Below are 25,081 nucleotides of genomic sequence, written 5' to 3'. Positions count from 1 at the left end.
CTCATCTTGGACTGCAAAAAAAAATACAAAATAAATAACAACAGTAATAATAATGCCCACGTCACTTAAATGGTGAATATTTATACGCTGCAATCTCGAAAATTCAAGGTAGTCAATGAATAATATTTGATTTAACGATAGTTAAAATAGTAATAATATAATAAATTTATGCAAGTTCATAAACCATTTTATATTGTTACTGCGTACAAAAATATAATACCATATACCGAACATAATCGTTTGTTAATTCGGTATCAAATTGTATAATACCTGACATACAGATTTAATATATTATAATATGTATTCGGTAAAGCCTATATATTTTGTTTTTAAATTTAGAAATGTTAAAATATAATATGAAACATGTATTTGTTAGTTGGTTATTAATTTATAATACATATAATAACCGATCAAATAAGTTAAAAGATTAATTGGTAATTCCTTTAGAGATTAGTATATCTGGATTGGATTTTTTTCAGGTGCATTAATTAAGTCTAAACAGTAAACCGCTAATTAATTTATTTTAATGTTAAGTTAATTAGATATCCTTCTTATTTAAAAACTTTGTAAATTAAATTAATTCACAGATATTGACAATGACTTACAGGTGACAAATGTTTTCTTGTTCAGTTTATTTAAAAAATGTTTCATAATACTACTCAAAAATAGTAAATCATTAGAAAACAGTTGTAGACTAGAAAGTTAATATAAAAATTAATATGCATATGTCGTAACCCGTAGGCATATAGCCAATTCGGATTTAAAAATAATGATTCATCCACGTGACATTTATTATTTAAATACTCCCAATTTAATTTATAAAAACTATTTTATCATTTTTACTATAAATCAAGGCAATAGGAATATTGCGTTTATTTTTATTTTCAGTAATTTCATTAATAAAACACCAGATATATTTTGTAGGTAATTGAATTTGCTTGTAAGATTTTATTTTGTTTCGATACATAGTTTGAGGTAAATTTTTGTATTTTGAGAATTTAGTAGCAAAGTTTAAATCAAAAGGCCTCTTTCGTTTTTTATGTATATTTTTTTCTTTTTTATTTATTGAAACTAAGATACCTCTTGTTATCTATTTCTTTAGTTTAATAAATTTTCGACAATTTTGAATTTTAACATCCTTGGTACAATTATTAGCTTAAATTAGCATTAATTTTTTTATTGAACATATTTAACGCATCATTAATAGACAGACTATTAAAATGTTTGCTCTAATAGTCTCATCTTTGCTGTTTAAAATTGAATTTAACCTGTTATAATATTTATCTTTTTAATTGTAGTTGGATTGAAAGAGGTATACTATTTACTATTTAGAGATTTTATTGTTTTTCAGAGAATTGATATCTGTTAAAATAGAACTATACATATACGTATAATATTTGGAAATTGAGATTGAAGAAGCGTTTCCAGCTCAACTTCAGCATATTGCTTAATATTACATGACCAAAGTATAACTTTAAATCTATTTAATGGCGAAGTAATAACAATGTAAATATTTATTGTAAAACTTAATGTTATTTGTATAATAATTTGCAGTGCTTTTAAATTCGTGGTTGTGTGGGCTGCAGCGTACACTGCTTATGCCTTAATCCGGATCTGATATAGTAACCAAGTTACCTTGCTACAGCTTGTTTTTAATAAAATGTACCTGTTAAGATGATATAGTACCCGCTGTCTTACTAACGTACATAATAACAAATTTTCATTCAGCAGAACACATTTTGTGATGTTAGTTTTAATATTAGAGTAACTATACAGATTATCAAATTTAAAGGTAAGAATATTATCCGGACAATGTCATATGCTTTTACCGATATTATCATTTCAAAGTGAGTTATGAATATTTTAAGGTTGTAATATTTTACTTAGCTAATGGATTAGTTTTATTTATCTAAAATAATCTATATTAAGTACATACTACCTAATGTACTATATAGCTATTAATTATATAGGAAGTACATATATAATTAAGTTAACATAATATATGCTGTTTTTATATGATATATGGTATTACTGGTTTAAATTTGCAGAATGTTGTCACACTCATTAGGTATACAACAGAAAAAAATATTTAAATTTTATTAATATAATGTTACACAACTTTTTACATTATTATTAGGTATAACAAAATTTAAAAAATAATCACATATTCTCATTATTGTGATCTATCTATTTAAAAATAGTTGAGTATAATAATAATGTGTAAATTATAAAAATAATATTCTTCAATTTTTGAAATAAAATAGGTAAGAAAAAAATCCGCTGTATATTAAACTGTAAAACTCTATTTTACAAAATTAAATTAAAGCCAATTAACATTCTCTGTTGTGATCGTTCAGTGTATAACATTTTATAATAGTTAAGATGAATCTAAGTTAAAATCGATCTATGGAAATAATCATTTTTAAAGAATTCATAAATCTTTTAGATTTATAACTGAATTATAATCCATTTAAGTTCTATCTTTTAATCAGTTATGGACTTTAAATAATCATAGATATTATATTATATCTTATACCCTCAAACTATCTGAATTTCAGAAATTCTATCTATTACTATATAGGCGAGTGAGACGAGTTAATTATAAATTTATAATGTATAAATTGTTTTATAAATGATTTAAAAAATCCACAGGTCTACGTTTGGGTACCCATATATTTTCAGTTTTAATATTCAGCAAACACTTTACAACTAGTGCAAGAATACTAAATTTTAATACGGCGGAGTCAAGCAACTGGTGTAATGTATTTTGAAGTATTTTGCGGGATATGTCGTGGAGACATAGCCTGAGTGGTGAGCTGCACATCGTCATTATACGGAAATTGGAAATTTCCGGAATCAAAGAGAGTTTAGATAAATTCGGCACCGACGCAATCACTTCGCGACGACTATATCTTTGTCGTGTAGGGACAAACCTATACGTGTGAATAGAGTTACTCCCTCGCTCCTTTCATATAGCATCCTCAATAGTGCAACGACGGAGGTACAACCATCCGTTCATAAATTTATATAACAAATTTCCTATTCGTTTCATTATTACTCCTCGATGACGCCATTTCGTTTCCCCATAAATAGGTATGAACGGTGTTCGTATATTGATTCATTTTAAATTTGACATGATTTGAGAGACCCAGTCGTTGGCTTATGATAATTGGTTTTTTTCCACTGCAAATAAAATAAAACTTGAAAATGGAGTACAATTTGCGTGTAGAATTTATTTGAATTGTATAAACGAAAACGTTTTTGTTTGAACACGCAGACGTATATAATTACAAAACACTACAAACAAACGAACAAATGTACCGAGTAAATACTTTGGGCATTAGCTACTAGATAATCGAACTATATTATTTGATAATTTCTCTATAGATCGATCTCCAAATCACTTACAATCCTTTTCGAATGCATAATGAATTATAATTTATTCACGACTATTAGCGCTCTGTACGGATAATATCCATAAATAAATTGTTCTACAATTTCGTATTTTGATACATGCGATTTGTTAACATTTTAAGTTTGGTTTTATTTAACTGCAGCTGTAAAAGTTCAAAAATAAGAATTCTAATTTTAACAGTATGTATAGCGCGCATCGACGAAGATGAATTATAGTTTAATTATCATACATTTCATATTTAATTTACCATATTATTATATCATACGATATCGTTAAAACAATACAGGACAACATTATTATTGTTAAAATAAATTTAAGTAATCATAATAATACAACATAACTTTTATCGAGTAAAACATTGACTGTTCTTAAATTATTAAACAAGTATAAAATAAGTGCAATAATTTTACTGTACGTGATAGTAATTAATGATCCGTAACTAATCGAACATAAAATAATGCTTTTCGCAATCGATTATGTAGAGTGTATACAAACATTTTATGTACTGTGTTAGATTTTAACCTTCTATTCATTGAATGATTACTAAATAAGTTTATTTATACGAACTAATATAATAATTTTAGTATAATCAATTGAAAAAAATACATACAGGTGAACCGTAATTTGTTAATGAATTGTTTAATCACAAAATATCAATAATAAGAATATGCAAATACTAATGTATATTGTATCTTACGTGTAATGATCTTATATAAATTTAAAATATATTTTTGAGTTATTTACATAATAAAAACAATTATCAATATAAACTATGCATTATCCATGCATTGAACACAATATCGTTTTATAATTTAACAAAATCAACAATAATCATGATAATATAATAATAGTATTTATTTTAGTGAAAATGAATTCTAATTTACAATAATATAAAGAGTATAGTAACATCAGTTATATTGGGTTACATTATTACATCTTATTATATAGCGAGTATTGTGATAGTATAGTTAATAATAATATTATACAGTTATAAAATAACAACTATATAATAAAATGTTTAATACTATTTTATGAAATTATATTCTAATTGAATGCTTTTGTCAGTAGCGCATTCTTTATTTTACTATTTATAAGTCGATCAATATTTGCATGCATCACGAAACTCAAATGTCCGAACTTTATGTTATCGATGTAGTAGATGTCTTTCACATTCGGCAGTTTGTCCGCCAACCAATTAACGTCCTATAATATTATTTGTACAAATATAAAATGGTTAGTCAACAAAAAAAAGGAAAACAATGAAGTACAAATAATAAATGATGATGATAATAAATAAATACAACTTATCGTTCGATCATTGGGTTTTTATGTTTCATATTTTTCACAAGAAAAAAAATATGAACGGAATTAAATATTTTACGAGTAATATATTAGATCAATATGACGAGGAATATTGTATTTTAATTTTTTTTTTTTATACATTTTTGAATTTGTATCATATCCTAATGATAACCTAACTGTTTATCTATCTTAAATCTATTTTAATATTAGGTAAATTTTTAGTTTTATCAGAAATTATATGTAATAGATTATTGAAATATTTTTTTTATTCATTATCTGCATCTTCTACTTTACTTACACACAAATTAAAAAGCATCTATAAAATGTTTTTTTTAAGGTGATTTATACTTAGTTATAATGTATTCTAGAAGTGTTGGTCTATACTTGCATATTACAGTTGTATAGTTTATCGACATTTATACTGCGTATAATAATATATGTACACCATCGTCCATCATATTATATTATACAAAGTATCCTACGAAGCTTTATTATTTTAAAGAGTTGATGATGACATGATGATAATAATTACATTTGTATTATCATTGTGCAATAGCACTTCAATAATTAATTTTTCAAGGCGATTCTGTAAATAATAAATATATTCCCAAATGTATACAATTTTTGAAACGTTTATTTTTCAACGGCGTGCGTATAATATTTTGTATCCACTGATATAATTTATAAAAGTTTAATGTAATAATCCTCTATTATCTCAATAGATTTAAAATAATGTTTATTTATTTCTTTTTTTTTTGTTGTATTTTATAGGTACATTTAATTGAAATAAATCGTTTATATTTAGTTAACATTTTAGTAGTCGAGGGCTGAAATAAATTAAAATTAATATTTAATAATTATTAAAATAATAGTATAATATGAATTATTTTCTGTAGGATTTCTGATTAAATTAATCTAATTTCATTATACATCAGCAGGCTGTATAGTATATGAAAATTAAGTAGTCCAGGTTGCCTGTTTATAAATTGCTTTTGTTGTATAAGTATTTTAATAGGTCTTAAATAAATACCTTTATTGCGGATAAATTATCATCTTTTGAATGTAAAATGTAAACCGCAGTGGTGACTTTGGACAAATTATAATCTGGCGGTGATTTCGTGTTGTAATGTTGCATATTTCCATTCACTCCATAGTCATATTTACAAAATCGTTCTAAAATGACAAAGTATAATAAAGTAGGTATCATAAATGCATTTTATGCTGTACAGGTATAGCCAGGTATGTTACAACTAAATGTAATAGTTGGCATATAAATATTTAAATAAAACGAAATTAATAAATAACCACAATAATATTTTATTATGTTATTATATAATATTTATATTAGATGTCGAGTGTATGTTTATTTAATATAGCTATTAAATTCATTTATTTTTACTTGTATTAATATTGTAGATTGATATATTTTTTTCCGAAAATATTTCATTTATTCTATTTTTATATTATTTTAACTTAAATAATTCAAAATTCAATAACACCTTTCCGTAAATACAGTAAAACAGTAAAAACACATTCATTGTACCTATAAATAGGTAATATTTTAAAATAAGTCAAACATTTTAATGCGTCTGGTAAAATTCATAATAATATAAAATATATACAAGTTTAAGTCCCAAAAAATAAAATTTTTAGGTTATAACAAAATAATTAACATATAGTCATTTATCGTTTAAAAAGATAATTTTTGTGGAATCTTGCATTACATTTTCAAGAATTTTGACCAAGCAAATAACTTTTTATCAACATTTATAGAATAAAATCTTAAAATTTCTCATTTCTCATAAATAACTTAAAAAGAGTTTTAAAAAATTAGAAAATGTTATTGTATGTAGAAAATGATAAACATTTGGTGAAAACTTCAAATATATTTTTTTTAAATACAATAAAATATCAGAATTTTTTAAGAAAAAATTATTATTTTACAAGTAAATATCGGAATATCGTAAAAGTTTGATTTTGAAATGCTCATAAAAAATTAATTTGGCTTTCCGGTAGAATTATTTTTACGAATAGACTGAAAAACTATTAAAGAAAATAGTATTAAATTTACAAAAAAAAATTTTTTTAATTAATTATACCTATAAATTGCTCAACATTTAGGTAAGGTTTTTATTTTAATCATCAATGGGCTGAGAAGAAATATTTTCATTCTTTCGTAATCACAGAATTTTTAACTATACAAATAAATATATAATATGTACCTACTAAATGTTATTGGAGTAATATTTAAAATTAAAAACTTTATTTTTATATTTATTATATTATTAATCTTATAGAGTTTGAACTTACTTGATGACATTAATTGAACCCAATGGAATAACATTTTTTTAGATACCGGTTGTGGGAAATCCGTTAATGTACTGACCACCATATCCTAAAATGTAAATAACAAATTTATTACGACGAAGACATGAAGTTATTATTATATTATACTTTTGGTGAGCGCTAAAAAAAGTTAATACATAATATATCCAGATAGGCGTCATTAACCAAAGGAACAGGGTAAAATAAATTGTAGTTTTTTGTGTCGGCAGTCTAACTGTATTCATGTTTTCATATTCAGCAATTCGTGGTTAGAATAATTTTTATTTATGTTCATTTTATGAATAATGTTGAACAAATAAGATTAAACGGCACACTTTGTACGCAATTCGTTGAATACAAATATCGTACTGGACACCTTTCTTTTACTTCCCATTCGGTACTAACTATGTATATAAAATAATTATCATATATTATAATATATATATATATATATAACTTACTCTATTGTAATTAATTCTAGAGCCTTGCGCAGTGTCTATATACAATAAGCAATACGGATAGAAAATCGTGTATGTACATAGCCATCTCAAATACCGATGTGCAGCATCCGGATCTTGAACTGCCGGGAAAAAATTCTGTTCCTTCATTGAGTACTTAAAAAAAATAATAATAATAAATAAATTTATGTAGCTCATCGACAATAAATATTATTAATTAGAAGTTACTAATTATTAAAGAATAATAATAATAATAATAATAATATTCGTGTGATTTCTATATTGTTGTTACACATTTTCGATCATTCTAATCTTAGATCTAATGCAGGTACATCTAATATTAACGATCGACTAACGAATATCGTGTACGTAGAATTAAAAATTGTATGGTATTTTAATTTTGAACACACGGATGAGTGCCCAGTAATGACAGCTAATACTGTAGACTAATTATCTAGACTCCCGCGAATCAGAGGACATAAATCATAGGTTATTGCGGTTTGTCATATGATATAATTAAAATCCAATGTCAATCTGAAATAAGGTAATAATTTATTCTGACCCTCTTACCGCGTAAGTCAGCGCATCAAGGCGTAACCAATGGCGATTTTTTTTTTTTTAAATTTAAACTCCCCAGATTTGTTTTTCCAGTTTTCGATGCGCTTGTCCGTAGTATAATATTGATTTAGCACTTATGATGGGATGAATTTGATTGTTTTTATGATAATATAATTATAAACTATATTTCCACGTTTAATAATAATAAATTAATTGGTGAGGATGTAGTATGGAATGATGATTTACAACGAAATTTTTTGATTGATATTATAATATTATTATGATATTTGTAGTTACTTTAAACAACAAGGAACCGCGGTGAAACGCAGAAATCGGAAATCCGTGCGATATCATTCTGGTCGTCGGTGCCATCAACACTAGTTTGTCGACCTTATTGTTGTACGCGGGCTTCTCCGACAACCCGACAAGTGCGATGGTCGCGCCCAACGAGTAGCCAACGACGTCTAATTTGGGGCGTCCGGTTTTGTTCAGGACAAAGTCGACGGCGGCCGGAAAATCGTAGATGCCCATTTCGTGGAAACTAAAAATAAATGATAAATCTCGTGTTATACAAGAGCAATGTATAGTAACATATAAGGTATGTCACGATAAGTCTTAGTTATAGTGCGCGCCTTTATAACTTCAAAATAATAGTGTGTGATATCATTGATGACCATTGACCTACTGGTTGTAATTTTTCATCAGATATTAATTTCAGTTGTAAATCGTTAAGTTTGCACAAAAAAAAAAAATACAATACATTATACTATCATAGAAAACATTGTTGTGCAAATATAATTGTCTAAATATATAGATAAAAGAATTATTGGGAATAAAATTGTTTATTCGCAGTTATAATTTTGTATTATCCCAAAACATTACACCTAAGTATTTCTATGAACTCAAGTTTAAAATTTGTCTGTTAATATTAATGTTATTTAAAATCATAGGTATTATATGGATTTAAATCGAAAGGCACTGACTGATCAAGGAATCGTTTTTAAATATTAATTTAATATGTTATATATTTTTTTTAGATATTGTGATACTTGCTCTAATAAAGTGGGTAAAATAACTAGCTTGAGTAATTTTTACTTATTTATCCAGATAAATATACAAGATCAAAATTAAAAATAAATGAAAAAATGCAATCTTTATAATTTACCAATTTTTGCAAGACAAATAAATTATATCGATCACAAATTATCCATGTTAAATTCGTAAAATATCTTAAGATCATACCTAAAATCCCATGACATCTTGTTCATTCTCGGCGCCGCTCCCACCTTAGAGTAAATACTGTATGTCCTAGATAAGCCCGTTCCTCTGGCGTTGAACAACCATACGTCGTATCCGGCCTCCGATAGCGAATAACCTATATATTTGAATATTTATCGTACACATTATTATGTACCTATAAGTATTCTTATTAATTATTAGAGTAATTTTTTTAAAATCTTATTGGCGTATAATATTATGTATTATTCTAATTTGACGGAAGTCTGAATATCGAATACATTTTAATAATATTATTTTACACAAATAATTTTATTTTTAATTAAATATGATAAATTATTTAATAATATATATATATTTGTTCGTAAATGGGGTAGTTCGTGGTCATGATACTATAATAATTATGATGCACATTTTTAAATAATGGTAAATATTTTTATAGGTCTGTTTATGATTTCAGAAACTTCTAATTGTTAGTGATTTCTTTGACACTAATTTTGTTGGGGAATAAAATGTAATATGTCTATACAAATAATGGATATAATATATTTTGAAGTTTTTTTGGAAATAGTAAAACTGTATAATGAAATATTAATATGCATAAAAAAATTTGATTAATAAAAAATAAAATTGTTATGTATTTTTTAAGTTTAATTTAACGTATTTTTAATTAATTTTAAATCGTTAAAATCTCTTGTAGTACTAGGTATTAGCTCTAATAAACCTAAACTAAAGATAAATTATGGTTATTATAAACGACGACATTTATAATATTGTTTAATATTTTACCTACTTATAAATATCAAACACTTCTATATGCTCTCGGTTAGCTTTATCTTTTGTAGTTGAATAAGGAATTTTTATAAACATTACTACTTGTCTTATTTAGTTACTTATAGAATTTTTGGGATTGAGCTTCATGAATTTTCGTTTTTCATCATTAATTTTATTATGTAATATAAATATCATATTTTTTTAATGTAATGCATTAATATTATATGTATTATAAAACCGTGAAAAAATATAGGCCAACCCGCCCTATATTTATATTATAATATATAATGACTTACTCAACGATTTATTCGTATTCGTGAATACGAAGGAACTCAGGAACAAACCATGCATCAACAAAATAGGCTTGCCAATGGTCCGGTCACCGTTTTTGCTATAAGGTATTCGTTCCAAGCCCAGTGTAAACTTATCTAGAGTTTGGAGCTTGTATTTCTCCAATGGATAACCCGATTGGTAAACAGACTCTTCCTAATGTATTAATAATATATGTTCGTTGATTATAATAATCGGATAACATTTTACACGCAAATTGTACACGATTGACGAACAGAATACCAATAATAATGAATATACATACTTTCGATTGATATACATAATATGTTATATATGTGCTAAATTTCGTATAGGTATAGATATTTAATACTTACGGTATTTAACGGTGCAACATTGCTGCATATCGTATGACCTATTAGCGAAGTAAATATTAAAAAAAGTTTACATGATATATTTATTAAGTAAAACATTATTAATAATTCAAACAATTATTAAACGAAAAGAAAAATAATAATCTAAACAAATATTGATGTTATGTACTATTGTATGAGAAGAACATGTTTAATAGTTATTATATACAGAGTAGAGTAGACAATATGCATCCGAATATTGTATTAAAATACGTGCATATGCTCCAAGAATCAATCGATCCAGCCATTTTATTGGAAATATTTAGGCATAAATCGGAAATCGTTACGTCAGTTAACTTTTTTTTTATAGGAACTCATCAATGTCCCAAGGGCAAAACCGTTAATTTAGTGTGCCGGTGTGTAGATTGAAATGCTGTCTCTCGGTTATTAATGGCCGTCGAGAGTATTTTTTAAGTGTTTTACTAAAAGTAGGTGTATTTGTTAATTCTTCTGATTGCCATGGTGTATATCAAATACGCTAGGGTGGATATAAAAATTTTATTAGTATAATTAATACCTATGATATTATATGTATTTATATTTTATTGTATGTATACATATTTTTAATACAAGATACATAAAGCATGCTCACTCCTTCTTTTTTTTTTAATAATGCACTTATAAAAAAATCTGATTATCAGAATTTTTAAATATAAGTACTTTAAGACTATTTTTTGTACTAATTAAGGAGTTTCACGTGATAAACTTTTGTTTTTCAAATGATAACTTTTTCTGCTGTAAATTATTTGGAGAATATTTTTTTGAAAATGTCTTCGTATCGAAAATAAAATTCGAACTAGTAGTTTTTAAATTATTTACCTTTGTGTAGGTGATTTGAAAGCTTTAGCAATAATTTATATTAATCTATCAATATTTAATGTAATTTTTAAAAATGGTTCAAGTAAAATAAATTTTATTAGATTTAAATTAACATATATTTCATATTTTTATAAAACTATTAACTATTTCAAAAACTATAAAGAATTTTATAATAGGGTCTTCAAGTGTATTTAAAAATATCAAAACTCAGAGTTTTTTATTAAAAGAAAAAACAATAGGGGGGGGGTTACTGGTGGTAAATTTTTCCGTGTAATAAATATAAAATAACATAATGTTTTATAAAAATCTAAGACTTTGGAAAATCTATAAGTAAAGATAATTTTCTAACTACTTTTTCTCACATCCATTAATACACTAATGGATGACTAGTAAATATCGAATTTAACAAGAACCTAAAGTTATGAATATCTATTTTATTTTAATCTTGTATCCTGTATTCAATATTTCGGGACATCGACTACTTATAACTAAATTAATATTAATAAACTAAACACGGATACCAGTGATACAACCAGCATGATCATTTGATTTTTAAAAGACTTATGTACTTATAATCAAACAAATTAATAATTTAAACTATACAGTTAAAACTAATATTTAATTATTGAAAACAATTTTGTAAATAATAAAAATGTATAGTCACTAGGTGTGTTTAACTAATAACTAGTGTTGTTGAAGCTCTATCTTATATTAAAAAAATGTAAACATTTTTTTTTACTTCTTTAAGAAAAAACAATTTCATATTAAGAAGTAATAAAAAAAAGTCAATAATTAATAACTCAATTTTAAGATAAAGAAACTGCCGTATTTATAATTTTTACAAATATTTACCAAATTATTTGATAGTTTCAATAATTTGAAAATCTAACAACTTAGCGAAAATAATTATTAATCAGTTCCACGATCACACAACAAACACAAGTTAATTTACCTCTATAATTAATTGTTAGGATGTTAGAAACTCTAAGAAAGTTTTTACATTTCTAGGTTAATATTGAGGTGCAACATTCTTTCTATTTTTAACAGGTTATTTAAAAGCTGTGACCATGAACATTTTTAAATATTTCACTTTAATATTTACAATTATAAATAATACATGTTATTAATATTTAAGTTCTAATATGCTTATAATTATTGTTAATTTAAATTATATATTTATGAATACAATGGATCTGTGCATAATATAATATTGATGATGATATTATAAGTTATAACCATACTATTTAATCATAGTCATTACTCATTTTACTCATTAAAATAAGTAGGAATCACCAATGCCAAATAAATATTAAGTATACCATTATGTTATTTTTTTAATGATATAATAATAATATAATATACATACAATACCAAAGGTGTTAATAATTACTTATTAAAAGTTATAACATCTTTAATTTTATGCACATTATTATTATGATGGTATTAAATAAAAATAATTGAAATCGACATTCATTGATAACAAGGACCAATCAATGCAAATAATACATTTTCCATTTTATACATATCCAAATCAATGGGATAACAACTTAAGTACAATTATTTAAAATATAGGTATCTTTTTACTGTAAATTCACTTTGTACATTATTATATTATATTTGGTTTTCTTAATCCTATAAATTATTGTCTAATAATTTATTTGTTATGTACATATTCACGATTTCCTTCATCATTGGACTTAATGAAAAACTTAAATGACCAAATGGTATTTTGTCAATGTAATGTACATCCTTAATATTTGGTAACTGATTTATGAGCCATTTAACATCCTGAAATATGATAAATTTGTTAAATAAACAATGAATGATTAATAATTATCTATACATTTATATTATGATTATGATACACATATTTAAAAATGTAATAATTTCCTATTTTTAGTCGAGTAAGAAGTATTAGTTATAAATAACATACATTTTAAGCAATTTTGGTTAAAAGAAAATGTTTATTTATTGCAGGATTTTACATTTGAGAGTTCAGGATATTTAATAAAGGCCATTTCTCAATTTCATACTATTTCCATTTAGTCTTTAATTTTTTGAAATAATATTTTAAAATTTATTTCAAATATCAGTTGAAATATAAAATCTATATAAATTTAAATTTCAGGTCATCAAAATCAATTCTATATAAAAAAAAATCGAGATATTCAGAGAAGAAAATCAAAAAACTAAAATTAATATCCGATTATATACTAAAACCATAATTATGCAACAGCAAAAATAACTTTAAAAAACTAGTCGTAGTACAAATTTGTTATATATCTTAAACTGTAAAATAATTATATAATATGCATAATTACCAATGGATGCACTAGAGTATCGTTTTTGGAATATATAACATATGTAGGAGCAGTAATCCTGGATAGATCGTAATCCGGTGCCGTTTTTGTGTGATAGTGTAACATGTTCCCATAAGGACCATAATCATAATGGGTAAATCTCCCTGAATTTTAAATAAAACAATTGTATTAAAGCTAAGAATCGCATATATTTTTGTATAAGTATGTTATTGTCAAAATCAAAATTAAAAACAATTTGTTCTGTTTATCATCCGACTTAAGACCGATGAAAAATATTATATTATAGTATGGACTTGAACCACACAAGACATTGATGTTTTGCAATAAATTATTATTTCTTTTTTTGCGAATAACGTAGTACAGGTACAAATAATATTACGAACTGAGCGCTGAGACGTCATAAAGTCGTTTAATCGTCTCGAAATGTACAATATGCTAGTCATATACTAAAGCTAATATAATAATGAGATATTGTTATTAGTTCTTAGAATACGTTATAACATAATAATAATGAACGACGTATTCGTGTAATCTTTTAGGTGCAGGTGAAATTAAATCACGTGATATTTACTATGGTTTTTTTACTTACCGGATGTTAGTAGTTGTAGCATGTGTTTTAATGTTTTAGAAGACATTGGTTGTGGAAATTCGGAAACGATGTCTAAAATAGTGTCCTATATAAGTACAAACAATTGTTTATTATAATTATTTTTAAATTGAAAAAAAAATATCTTAAAACCACTTTTGGAGAAGGACACCTTAAAATATGTAGGTATACACACTATATATAATATATATTATGTACATAATACGAGGTATTTTATCATTTCAAACCCATTGTCATTGTTGAGTTTTGAAAAAAAATAACTACATGCTTAATGTTAAGTATCTACCATAACAATACATTTTTGCAAAATAAACGTATAATAATTAAATAGAAAATGTTTAAGTTTTACCTACTATTTTAAAATGGCTACTCATTCATACCACAACGAATTTCATATTTTAGAGCAGAGTATTTTTTTTTAGAAAGAAGTTCATCTATACGTGTATAAGAAATAAATATTAAATATTAATTTAACTAATTTTGTAAACTACTTTTAAAGATTTCGATTTTAAAAAATAGAAAATATCTTACAAAATATTGATGTATTACTTTTAATTCAACTGACTATAATTAAATGTGAAAAACTACGAGTTTCCATGTAAAAAAATTAAAATATTAATAAAATATAGCGAAAATTACACGATATGAATTTTCAAAAATGTTGTTTTGTAGTTAGTTTGTTGTCGTATTATATAAAACATTAATTTAAATTGTTAACAAAACCACAATGTATGACTCGTGTATTTTAATGATTGTTATGCATTAAATGAATAACCTTGTATAAAATAAATAAATAAACATAATATGCAATTAACCAATTAACGAATGTATTAATCTGTTTTAGGTTTTGTATTAAAATGTGGATTGTTATATTATAAAATTTTTTTTTAATTTAACATATTATTATGATGTTATAATGACATTTAAAGTAATTGTAATTTTTAAATTTTATTGATAAGAGGAATGTTAGTCGTATTATTTAATTACTTTTGTACTTAAATTTTTATACCTGATCAAATTTAAATAAGAACAATAAACCAAAACGTTATACTAATATCTTTATAATTTTATTTTTACCTATTCCTTATATATTTGTATACCTAATACATATATTATTTTGTAATACTAAAAATCATATGGTTATAAATAAAAAATAATATCATTAAAAGTTTTACAGTTTTTTGATAATTATATTCAGTCATCAGTGGTTCTCAATATTTTTAGTACCGCGGCCCAAATTTACCCCGAAAAATCTTTCGCGACCCACATTGTTTCACTTTTCAAAAAGTAGTTATAAAAAACAGTATTTATATTTTATAAATATGTATAGATTTGTAATATATATTATTTAGTATTTTATAGGTCTATAATCAATTTATTTTTATAAATGTACTTTTAATAATGAGGAGTATGCGAAATGTGAGCTTGTTTTCTGTTATGGTTAATAACAGAAATGACATCATAATTCAAAAAATTGTTCGCTACCCACTAAAAATTAACTGATGACCCACCAGTGGGCCGCGACCCACACTTTGAGAAACGCTGGAGTAGAGGAAAATGTTGATAGTAAATGGCCTCTCGGAATTTTAATTATAATAAATTGAATTTACTCGTTTTCGTTTTGTTATTGCTTACATTGTTGATCGGTAAAATGATTCCTTGAGCGAAATCAATAAATTGTCTGCAATATTTAAAAGCTCTTTGATTGGTACACATTCGTCTAATTAATCGATACGTAGTGTCTGGATCATTAGTGTACGGAAAGAAATTAAATCTATCCAAAAAAATCTGAAACGCATAAATTAGATTACTTAGGTTTACTTTGCATCGTGAAATTGATATTGTACAATTCACACGCGACGTCTGCGCAAGGATATCCTTGAATTCACAGATACCAATAACGTGGAAAAATTGAAATTGCGAAAAATGAATAATTACGTTTACGATTTTGGAGTATTGTTTTACAATTTTGAGAGGCATGCCTGATGATTTAAGTCTCGACGTTGGAGCCATGAGTACGAGTTTGTTGATTTTAGAATTGTATTCTGGTCTATCGGATAGGCATGCCAGCGACATTGTTGTCCCGAGGGAGTAACCCACCATGTCCAATTTAGAATATCCGGTACTTTTTAGAATAAAATCTATAGCTGTAGTCATATCGTATACACCCATTTCATGAAAACTGAAAAAAAAATACAAAAAAAAATATATGCAATCAGTATAACTTATAACAATTGCATGTGTTGGTTTTGACAGTACAAGACGGGTCAACGAACTTATTTTTTACACGCGACACATGTATATTGTATATTACAATTCCGTACATCACCATCGCTCTACCTTTAATAATAGTAATTATTATGTCTTAAAAATTAGGATATTCAATAATGTTTTTTTTTTTTTTTATTAACAATACTAATAATATCATTCAAATTTATAATATTATTAATTATGTTCTGAGACAAAGTTTATTTTTCATTAATTTTTATTGTTCTATCCATTAAGGTTACTTAAAATGTGTTTAAAAAAAATAAATTTGTGTATTAGTATTAAAATATTTCTCAATTGTTAATATATGATAAAATTTCACCAAGGTCTCTAAATAAAGCTGCACCCACAGTAGCGGAAATCGACTTATAATTATTTTTCAGCTAAAACGACTTTTTTTAATTGCATGTAAATTATTTTAACTACCAATTAATTAAAATCACTCATGTTATAGAATACGAGATTAAAATAATGTTATTCAAAGAGTTCTTTTTTTATAAAACGTAATATTGCAGTAACTCTTAATAATTATAATATCTTATTTTGTTATTTTAACTTTTGGATATTATTTCCGTTATTTTTTTCGGATATTTATTACTGAACATAATTTTTATAAATATTTTACAACGTCAATCGAACAAATGTATAACCGGTTATTTTCAGGGTTGTTACACGTTTAAACAAGGTACTTTAATATATTTTTTTTTTACAAAAAACTACTAAAATTTTAAATATTTTATTTAAAACAAAAAATTTGTAATTGAATACCCACTTTAAGACATAAAAAAGAAAATGTGGTCAACAATTTTAACTTGGAAAATCGATTTTTTTTTACGAAGAAAAATCATTATTAAATCAAAACAATTGGAGAATACACTTTGCTGCTTACTATAGTTAATAGTTATTGACGTCATTGAGTATAGGTTACTGTCAAAAAACTGGTTTTACATAACAAGTCCCATTTTTATTTCAATTTTTTTTTTTTTATTATTAAACCGAATATTTTGAAATTTACTATATATAACTTATAATTAAATTTAAGTACCAAACAGATTAAATATCTTGCAAAATATTATACTCTGAGTTGAAAATTGATTTATTATAGATAAAGGTAATGTTCGGTAAAAATAAAAATACACGCACATATTGTAAAATTAATTATATTTTATCGTCATACTCTACGTATTTAGGAAAAAGTAGTAAAATACAACATATATTTTCTAAGTTATAAGATAGGTACAACATTTTTTTAAACTTTAAACATAAGCGCAATTTTGGGTGCTAGGCCGCCTAGGAGGTCTGATAAGTTCTTAGCCGTTACTATGATTTCTCGATATATTTTGTAACAAATAATCTCATTTTTTTTTTAATCATCACTATAATCTTTATCGAGTTCAATCGCTGATTGCAGTAAAATCTTCTTCTGCAATCTAATTATTATCATATTATGGTCATCAGCTGTTAACTATTTATATTGTGATTGATATCAAATAAAGACGTCTATCTAAATTTATACTTCCTTTCACGAGTGGCGTTAATAATTCCAGTTATTTCTTCTACACCAACACTTGCTCTTTTCATTGCGGATAATTTAAATATAGCTTATTAGAACTTTAATGCATTAAGATCAATTGTAATTCATCTATTTATACCTAAAGATATAGAATATAGATAACTGAAAGGAATATTTTTTGTAACACTTCAGGTTAAAAGTAGAAATAAATACATTAATTTTATGATTGTGTTGTGATTTCAAAAGGTAAGCTGAAGGGAGGTATGGGGAACTTCGTCCTTTCTCTCACGAGTATATTTGAAATAAATCCTACCCCCACCCAAAAAAAAAAGGAATTTCGCTTATGTGGTTAAGTAAAAAATTGTAATATTCCTTGCTTATTGACAATCGTTTTTTTTTTAATTATCAACAAAAGTTTATAATACAATAATTATATTATAAGATATATTAAATTAGATACCTGAAATCCCATGATATGCTATTCATTTTTGGTTGCAATCCAGGTTTCTTATAAATGCTAAGTTTTCTCGAAAGACCAACACCTCTGGCGTTAAACAGCCAAACGTCAAAACCAGCATCCGATAGAACGAAACCTAAAATCAAACAATGCATTTTATTATGGTCTATTATACTAGTGACAAAATAAATCAAATATTTAAAGTGTACCGATAATGGTGTAATGTTATTGTCGCGTGAATCGAGAGTAAAGTTAGGTCATTTTTATCTATTTTTATATTAACTGCTTATCTGATGAGTTGTTTGATAAATATTTAATTTTTTTGAAAACGTATTTACACAATGTAATTATATAAGCAATTTTGTGCAAGGACAATTTTTAAACATCTAGACCAGCATACAATATGGTCTGGAATAATATTGTACAGATAACGATATAAATTATAATCTTTCACTGGCTCACTTAGGTAACTATTTATTTAAATAAAAAATAGATGTATTTTTTGTAGTATCGTAGTTAATATAATACATAATTCATAAAAGAGAAAACATATTATACCATATCTAGATTTAAAGTTGTCGACTGTAATATTGTTACTAGACTTGACTGTTAAACCGTATTTGAATATGGGGCAGCATACAATAACATGTAGCTTACCGTAATAGATGTGTTAAATTTAACTTCAATGAAAAATCTTTGTTTAAAAAACAACTCTGGGCGAAGACAGTGTGTTAGATAGTCTCTGTTTCTAAGGATATTTTGCAATATTAAATTCAAATTAATTATTGTAATGCGGAAAGTTGAACTGGTTTTTAAAAAAAATTGCGATATATTTTAAATAAATATTAAGGTATTATTGACTGGTGTGCAAATACATTTGTAATAAGTAATAATTTGTAATTAATAGCTGATAATTATTGGTTATAATATTTTGAAAATGTAATTGTGTTTATGAAATAATAAAATACACAATGATGAAAAGTTGTAAATCTCTATTATTACTATTATTATTTTTTTCCTAATAATTCATTTAAATTTATCTAAATTAATTTTGTCAATAAATGGCGCTGAGTGAATATTCCCGTTTTTGTAATATTTTTGTTAATTTTTTCCAATTTTTATGAAAAATTCTGTGAATTAGTTATTGAGCAGTTGGGTCGCATCCAAATCCAATTTCTATCAAAAATGCAGAAACTATCCTTATTAAGTTAATTACGCTAAGACGTGGGCAAAAAAACATTAAGTACATTATGCATGAACATTTTTCAAATATGCATGAAATAATATATTCCATTATAAATTGTATATTTCAAACATTTTCTTTATAGTTTTTTTTTTTTTAATATATAAAAACAACGTTTTAGAATATGTTAGAAAGATGCGATTATAATACTGATATATTAAGGATCCAATATTATTTATATTATTTATATTTAAGATTCATAGAATATTTCGAAATAATTTTTCTTGATAAATTATGCATTGTATACAAACTGAACTACTAAGGAAATACTTTGAGTATAATATTTAAATATTTTAATACATTTATAGTTATATTAAATTTAATCAGTGATTAATATTGTAGCATAAATATAATATATGATTTTGTAATCTGGGTATAATATTTTAAAGGTAATGAAATATATTTTGCAAGCAGCGAATCGATACCTACAAAATAATAATAATAATATAATATATAATATAATATTATATATTTATTATTAATTTTATATATTGGACTAGAAAAATAATTTAAAATGTATCTGTAATTATATAAACTAAAAAAAAAAAACCGAATAATTGCCAGGATAATATTATATCTCATAAATACAATTTAATTTTACTTTACCAAATAGTTCATCAGTCTCCTAGGAAAATGAATTGCTATTGAGTATTATACTCGACGTTTATATTATTGCTACAAGCTTTCGATAGACATTACCCATCGGTCGTTAGTGCTGATGTCAAATTATTGGCACTGTTGTATTACAACCACACTGGTAACCAAAAAGAGTATGACCGCCCCAGCTGTAATAAAATACCTTACATGCACGTACTATGTACAACAAGCAGTTAGTTTTCAAAATGGGAAAGCCATGCGATAATTATTGATAAATGAAACTTTAAATGTATTTTGGTCGGTTAAAACGTTTTAGACTTACTGAGTGACGAGTTGTTTATCGTGAATATAGCTGAGGATAAATATAGACCGTGCAATAGTAGAACTGGTTTTCCGATAGATTCATTGCGATGTTTACTGTGCGGTATTCGTTCTAGTCCCAACAAATATTTGTCAACGGTCCAGACTTGATACGTCATCAGAGGATAGCCAAATTCCTTGATTTTTTTCCCCTTTAAAATATATAAATCATTATTGTTAAACACTTCTAAGGTGGGTTTTGAGTTCCAATAATAGGTAGAGTTTACGGAAGTAGACGGGTCAGTTGTATTAAATTATATTTGTGTATACTTATTGACATACAGATATTATTTTTATAAACGACCGCGTGACATTAATATATTTAATAAGAAAATATACATTTATAGTCTTATTGTTATGAGAATAGTCTATGCGTTATACAAAATTATAAAATTTAAAAAAAATAACATAACATTAATAAACCGTATTTTATCATTACTTATTATAATGCAATGAACACCAACGCTCTGCAGAATACCTCAATGTATTTATCAAATAATTGTATACAAAAATTATGAATTCAGGCAACGAAATGTTTAAAAATATATTTTGTTTATTTTAATAATTATTCATGAATTAGTGAGAACCTTTTTAGGGTCATATGCGTTCAATCGTATTTTTAAAGAAAAACATATCATGTTAATTAAAACCGTGTTTACAATTGATTCTGTATAAAGTTTATACTACACATATTTTAATTAAATATGACTCGACGGTTAGCTCAGGTTGTCGTAGGTTAACGACTGGTGCACGTAAATGGTTTGTTGACATTATGAATCAGCGTAGATACATTAGAATAGGCACGATAGAAAAAAAAAACACAACCATCTTTTGGACATCGTGACCAATGAACATGCTTTAGGAGAAGTTTGACATAATAATATACGATTTTGTGATATTTTGATATTTTGAACCTTATTTACTTATTGTTGCTATTTATACGCATTATTGTTTTGTTTATAAATTATCAGTTAAACTCTAAATAGCGTTACTGTTAAATATTGTTATATTATATGCACATATTTTGAGTTGTAACAAATTAATAACACTCAACATAAGGCTGAATCACGAGATCAAATTTTTGATTTCGATTGTGTTTTTAAATCGGATATTTTTCTTTTAATTTTTGTGTCTCACGAAGATCAAATAATTATTGTTTTTTAGTAAATAAACCTCTGTAACGCTATTATATGATTCGATTTTTCTGAGAAATTATGTAGAATAATCAATTTAAAATAAAAAAATATTCCTTATCATTGTAACTTGACAAAAAAAAAAAAAAATCAAATCTCAGTTATACTTTGTTATACTTCAATCTACTCTTATACATTAACGAATAACGTTTAACTTAATAAGAATAATAAATAAATTAAAAATAAATGTATACAAACATCGAAAAAACAATAAAAGATTTTTCCTTGCATTAAATAGAGAATATATTTTTTTTTTACCATAAAAGTATTTCGTAAGTCAGAGATATTAGCTGTGTATTAAGTTTTGTCATGCATAAATTTAGAAAATGATTACGAATTAATTTATACTAGCGTGTACAAAATTGAAAATATACATAGTAACGAAATTGAATTTGATATATTTTATGTTTAAAAAATAATAATTCATCATACATTGTATCATATTAAATAATATTACACTAATAAATTGTTTTCTATTTAAATGTTTTAAATCTTAAGTAAAATAAATCACAATTTTAAAATTGGAGCTGTATATTACTGTTATACGGTCATATGGGAAAATAATGATTTATTAAAAATTTCAAATCGTTCGTTTAATATAATGTTATTTTAAAATATTATGTAGGATATTCACATTACAGTATTACGAGCACACGTTTTAAATTAAATAATTTCTTATACAAAAAAAAAAAATATGTACTTACTGATTCTAAGCCAGCAGCGTAATCACATGTAGTAAAAATAATAGTCGCTAGAAATACGAAAGTTAACAGATATTTTTCCAGTTTAAACAATTGCATAGTCGATAACTATATGAAAAGTTTTGTTTATAATCGTTTTTCGAAATTAAAACTGTGTGTTTTGAGTTGAAAATATATTTTAATTGCGAATGGATGTAAAGTGCAAATATTATTTAACCGCTTCGAAAACGACCCACCCTAACACTGTGAAACACGATACAACGACTCTGCTTTATACTGGTTTTATTTTTATTTATTTAGTTATCCTGATAGAAACATTCACTTTCCGCGTACACTGAGCGTAGCTGACGCAAACGCAAAAATCATACGCACGACAATGATAACTCGGGAAACAATACCGGCTATTCCTTATAATTCATTATTTTTGTACATTGTCATCATCTCTCGAATCCAACACCGCGACCACTTCCCGGGTATGATTAATTTCGTGCGCGGCTTAATGACACGTACTTACCCAAATCCACGCGCACCTTATCATGCCGTCTTCGGTTTTAAATATTGAAATATGCGTTGACGTTAAAATACGACGTATCATCGAATGAGCTCTTTAAGCTACACTGCTCAAAGTCCGTATATACATAGTATTGTCCATTAATAAAACACAACAACAACAAAAAACGTCAAACAATTCAAATCAAGGACACCCAAGACGACCACAGACATAATATATTTAATTACTCGGACGTATGTCCTTATTTATTTTTCGTACAACAGTTTATGTCATTGCACGAGAAACCAAAATAATAAAATAACCATTCGGTAACGAGTAATGATTTGACGGAACCATTTATTTATACACAAACATTTATTGTGCTTACAGAAGTCCCTTCAGATAAAATAAAAATTTACAAAACGTATCAGCTCTAGAATCTGATTATATACATTATAATTTAATAGCATTTACCTCTATTTATTAATTGAAATTGATCTCCGACAACTAATCACAGTTCAAAAATATTTTCGTGAATTTTTGTTTACTATATACTATTATTGGTAGTTGAGTCCGGATTTATATTCTGTTAAAACGTTTGAAATATGATGTTTATATGCAGCTAAAATTGACGGAATATTTCCAAAAATATTCTTAAAATTTTCAAAATATTCTGAAAAATATTGATAATACTAACTAATAAGTAAAAAAAAAAAAAAATGCAATATGATTATTGATTATGATTATGAATTTATAATTTATCATTATTTATATATAATTATATCTTATGTTACATTATTGTCTTACATACGCTGAATATCCTTTAATATAATCCAATATTATGGAAATATGCTAAAATATTCTATAATATGTAACATATACTAAAATATTCTGAAATATTCTCTGAAGTCAAAATATGCACTAATATGCAAAAAAAACTTTTTTTTGACAGATTCTACTGGTTATGAAATGCAAACATTTCTTACTCTCATCAAACAGCATACGCTTGTTAAAAATATGTTTTTGCATAAAAATGCGGACTCTAATTATAACTCTTAATAGTCTCTTAAACTCACTAATTGTATTTGTTAGTGTTAACTAACACCATGAAAAAATATAATATTCAATAGGTATCTTAATTAGTTTAATAATTAAAATTTAATTTTTTACCAGTGAATTTTAATATTTTCCGTAATACGAGATGAAACATTCGCTGTGTCTGTGTTGAAAAAAAACAAGTTTTATTTTTTTGCATATAATTTTTTTAAATTCTAAATAAATAACAAAATCGCATTCAATAATTAGATTCATATAACTAATATGCAAAAAACAAGCATTTGTTTATGATACCAAAATAAAAATACACTTAAATATTCTATTTTTAGATTCCAGGCACAACGTTTACAGTGATGTATATTTTATAAGTTTAATTTTTAAATGTTGTGATTTAAAATATATTTAATATTTAATGTTTTGAAAATATTATTATTATTTTTTCAACAATTTTTGTTTTTGAGTGAAAAGCTTAAAAACTTTGTGCGAGAATCCTCAAAAATTGTTTATTTTTTAATTGTAAAATTTTAAACGCCTGGACACAAAATTCGTTCACGAGCTATCAAAGTTAAAATTTTAACAATATTGAATGTCAAAATGCATATAATAACAATTGTTCTACAAACATCTTCTGTTATTTTTTGTAATTAAAAACATATTATTCGTGAAGACTTAAAATTTCTCCGTATT

The 25,081-nt window shown here is 25.1% G+C and overlaps 2 protein-coding genes across 2 annotated transcripts; both read right to left on the bottom strand.

Annotated features, from left to right (window-relative positions):
* Positions 1 to 4,054: 4,054 nt before the first annotated feature.
* LOC132918429 (gastric triacylglycerol lipase-like) lies at positions 4,055 to 11,592 on the bottom strand. Its single transcript, XM_060979647.1, has 8 exons — positions 10,734 to 11,592; positions 10,365 to 10,554; positions 9,301 to 9,433; positions 8,356 to 8,599; positions 7,504 to 7,656; positions 7,028 to 7,112; positions 5,748 to 5,890; positions 4,055 to 4,618 (listed from the first exon to the last, which is right to left on the bottom strand). The coding sequence occupies exons 1-8, from the start codon at positions 10,827 to 10,829 to the stop codon at positions 4,460 to 4,462; spliced, it is 1,203 nt and encodes a 400-aa protein (XP_060835630.1). The 5' UTR covers positions 10,830 to 11,592; the 3' UTR covers positions 4,055 to 4,459.
* Positions 11,593 to 12,906: 1,314 nt separating this feature from the next.
* LOC132917797 (gastric triacylglycerol lipase-like) lies at positions 12,907 to 23,203 on the bottom strand. The gene is made up of 8 exons (XM_060978720.1): positions 22,852 to 23,203; positions 20,917 to 21,106; positions 18,758 to 18,890; positions 16,455 to 16,698; positions 16,152 to 16,304; positions 14,499 to 14,583; positions 13,910 to 14,052; positions 12,907 to 13,376 (listed from the first exon to the last, which is right to left on the bottom strand). The coding sequence occupies exons 1-8, from the start codon at positions 22,945 to 22,947 to the stop codon at positions 13,221 to 13,223; spliced, it is 1,200 nt and encodes a 399-aa protein (XP_060834703.1). The 5' UTR covers positions 22,948 to 23,203; the 3' UTR covers positions 12,907 to 13,220.
* Between the last annotated feature and the right edge of the window lie 1,878 nt (positions 23,204 to 25,081).

This window comes from Rhopalosiphum padi, chromosome 1 (assembly GCF_020882245.1).
Source record: "Rhopalosiphum padi isolate XX-2018 chromosome 1, ASM2088224v1, whole genome shotgun sequence".
NCBI classification, from domain to species: domain Eukaryota; kingdom Metazoa; phylum Arthropoda; class Insecta; order Hemiptera; family Aphididae; genus Rhopalosiphum; species Rhopalosiphum padi.
This window is presented reverse-complemented; position numbering and strand designations above follow the sequence as displayed.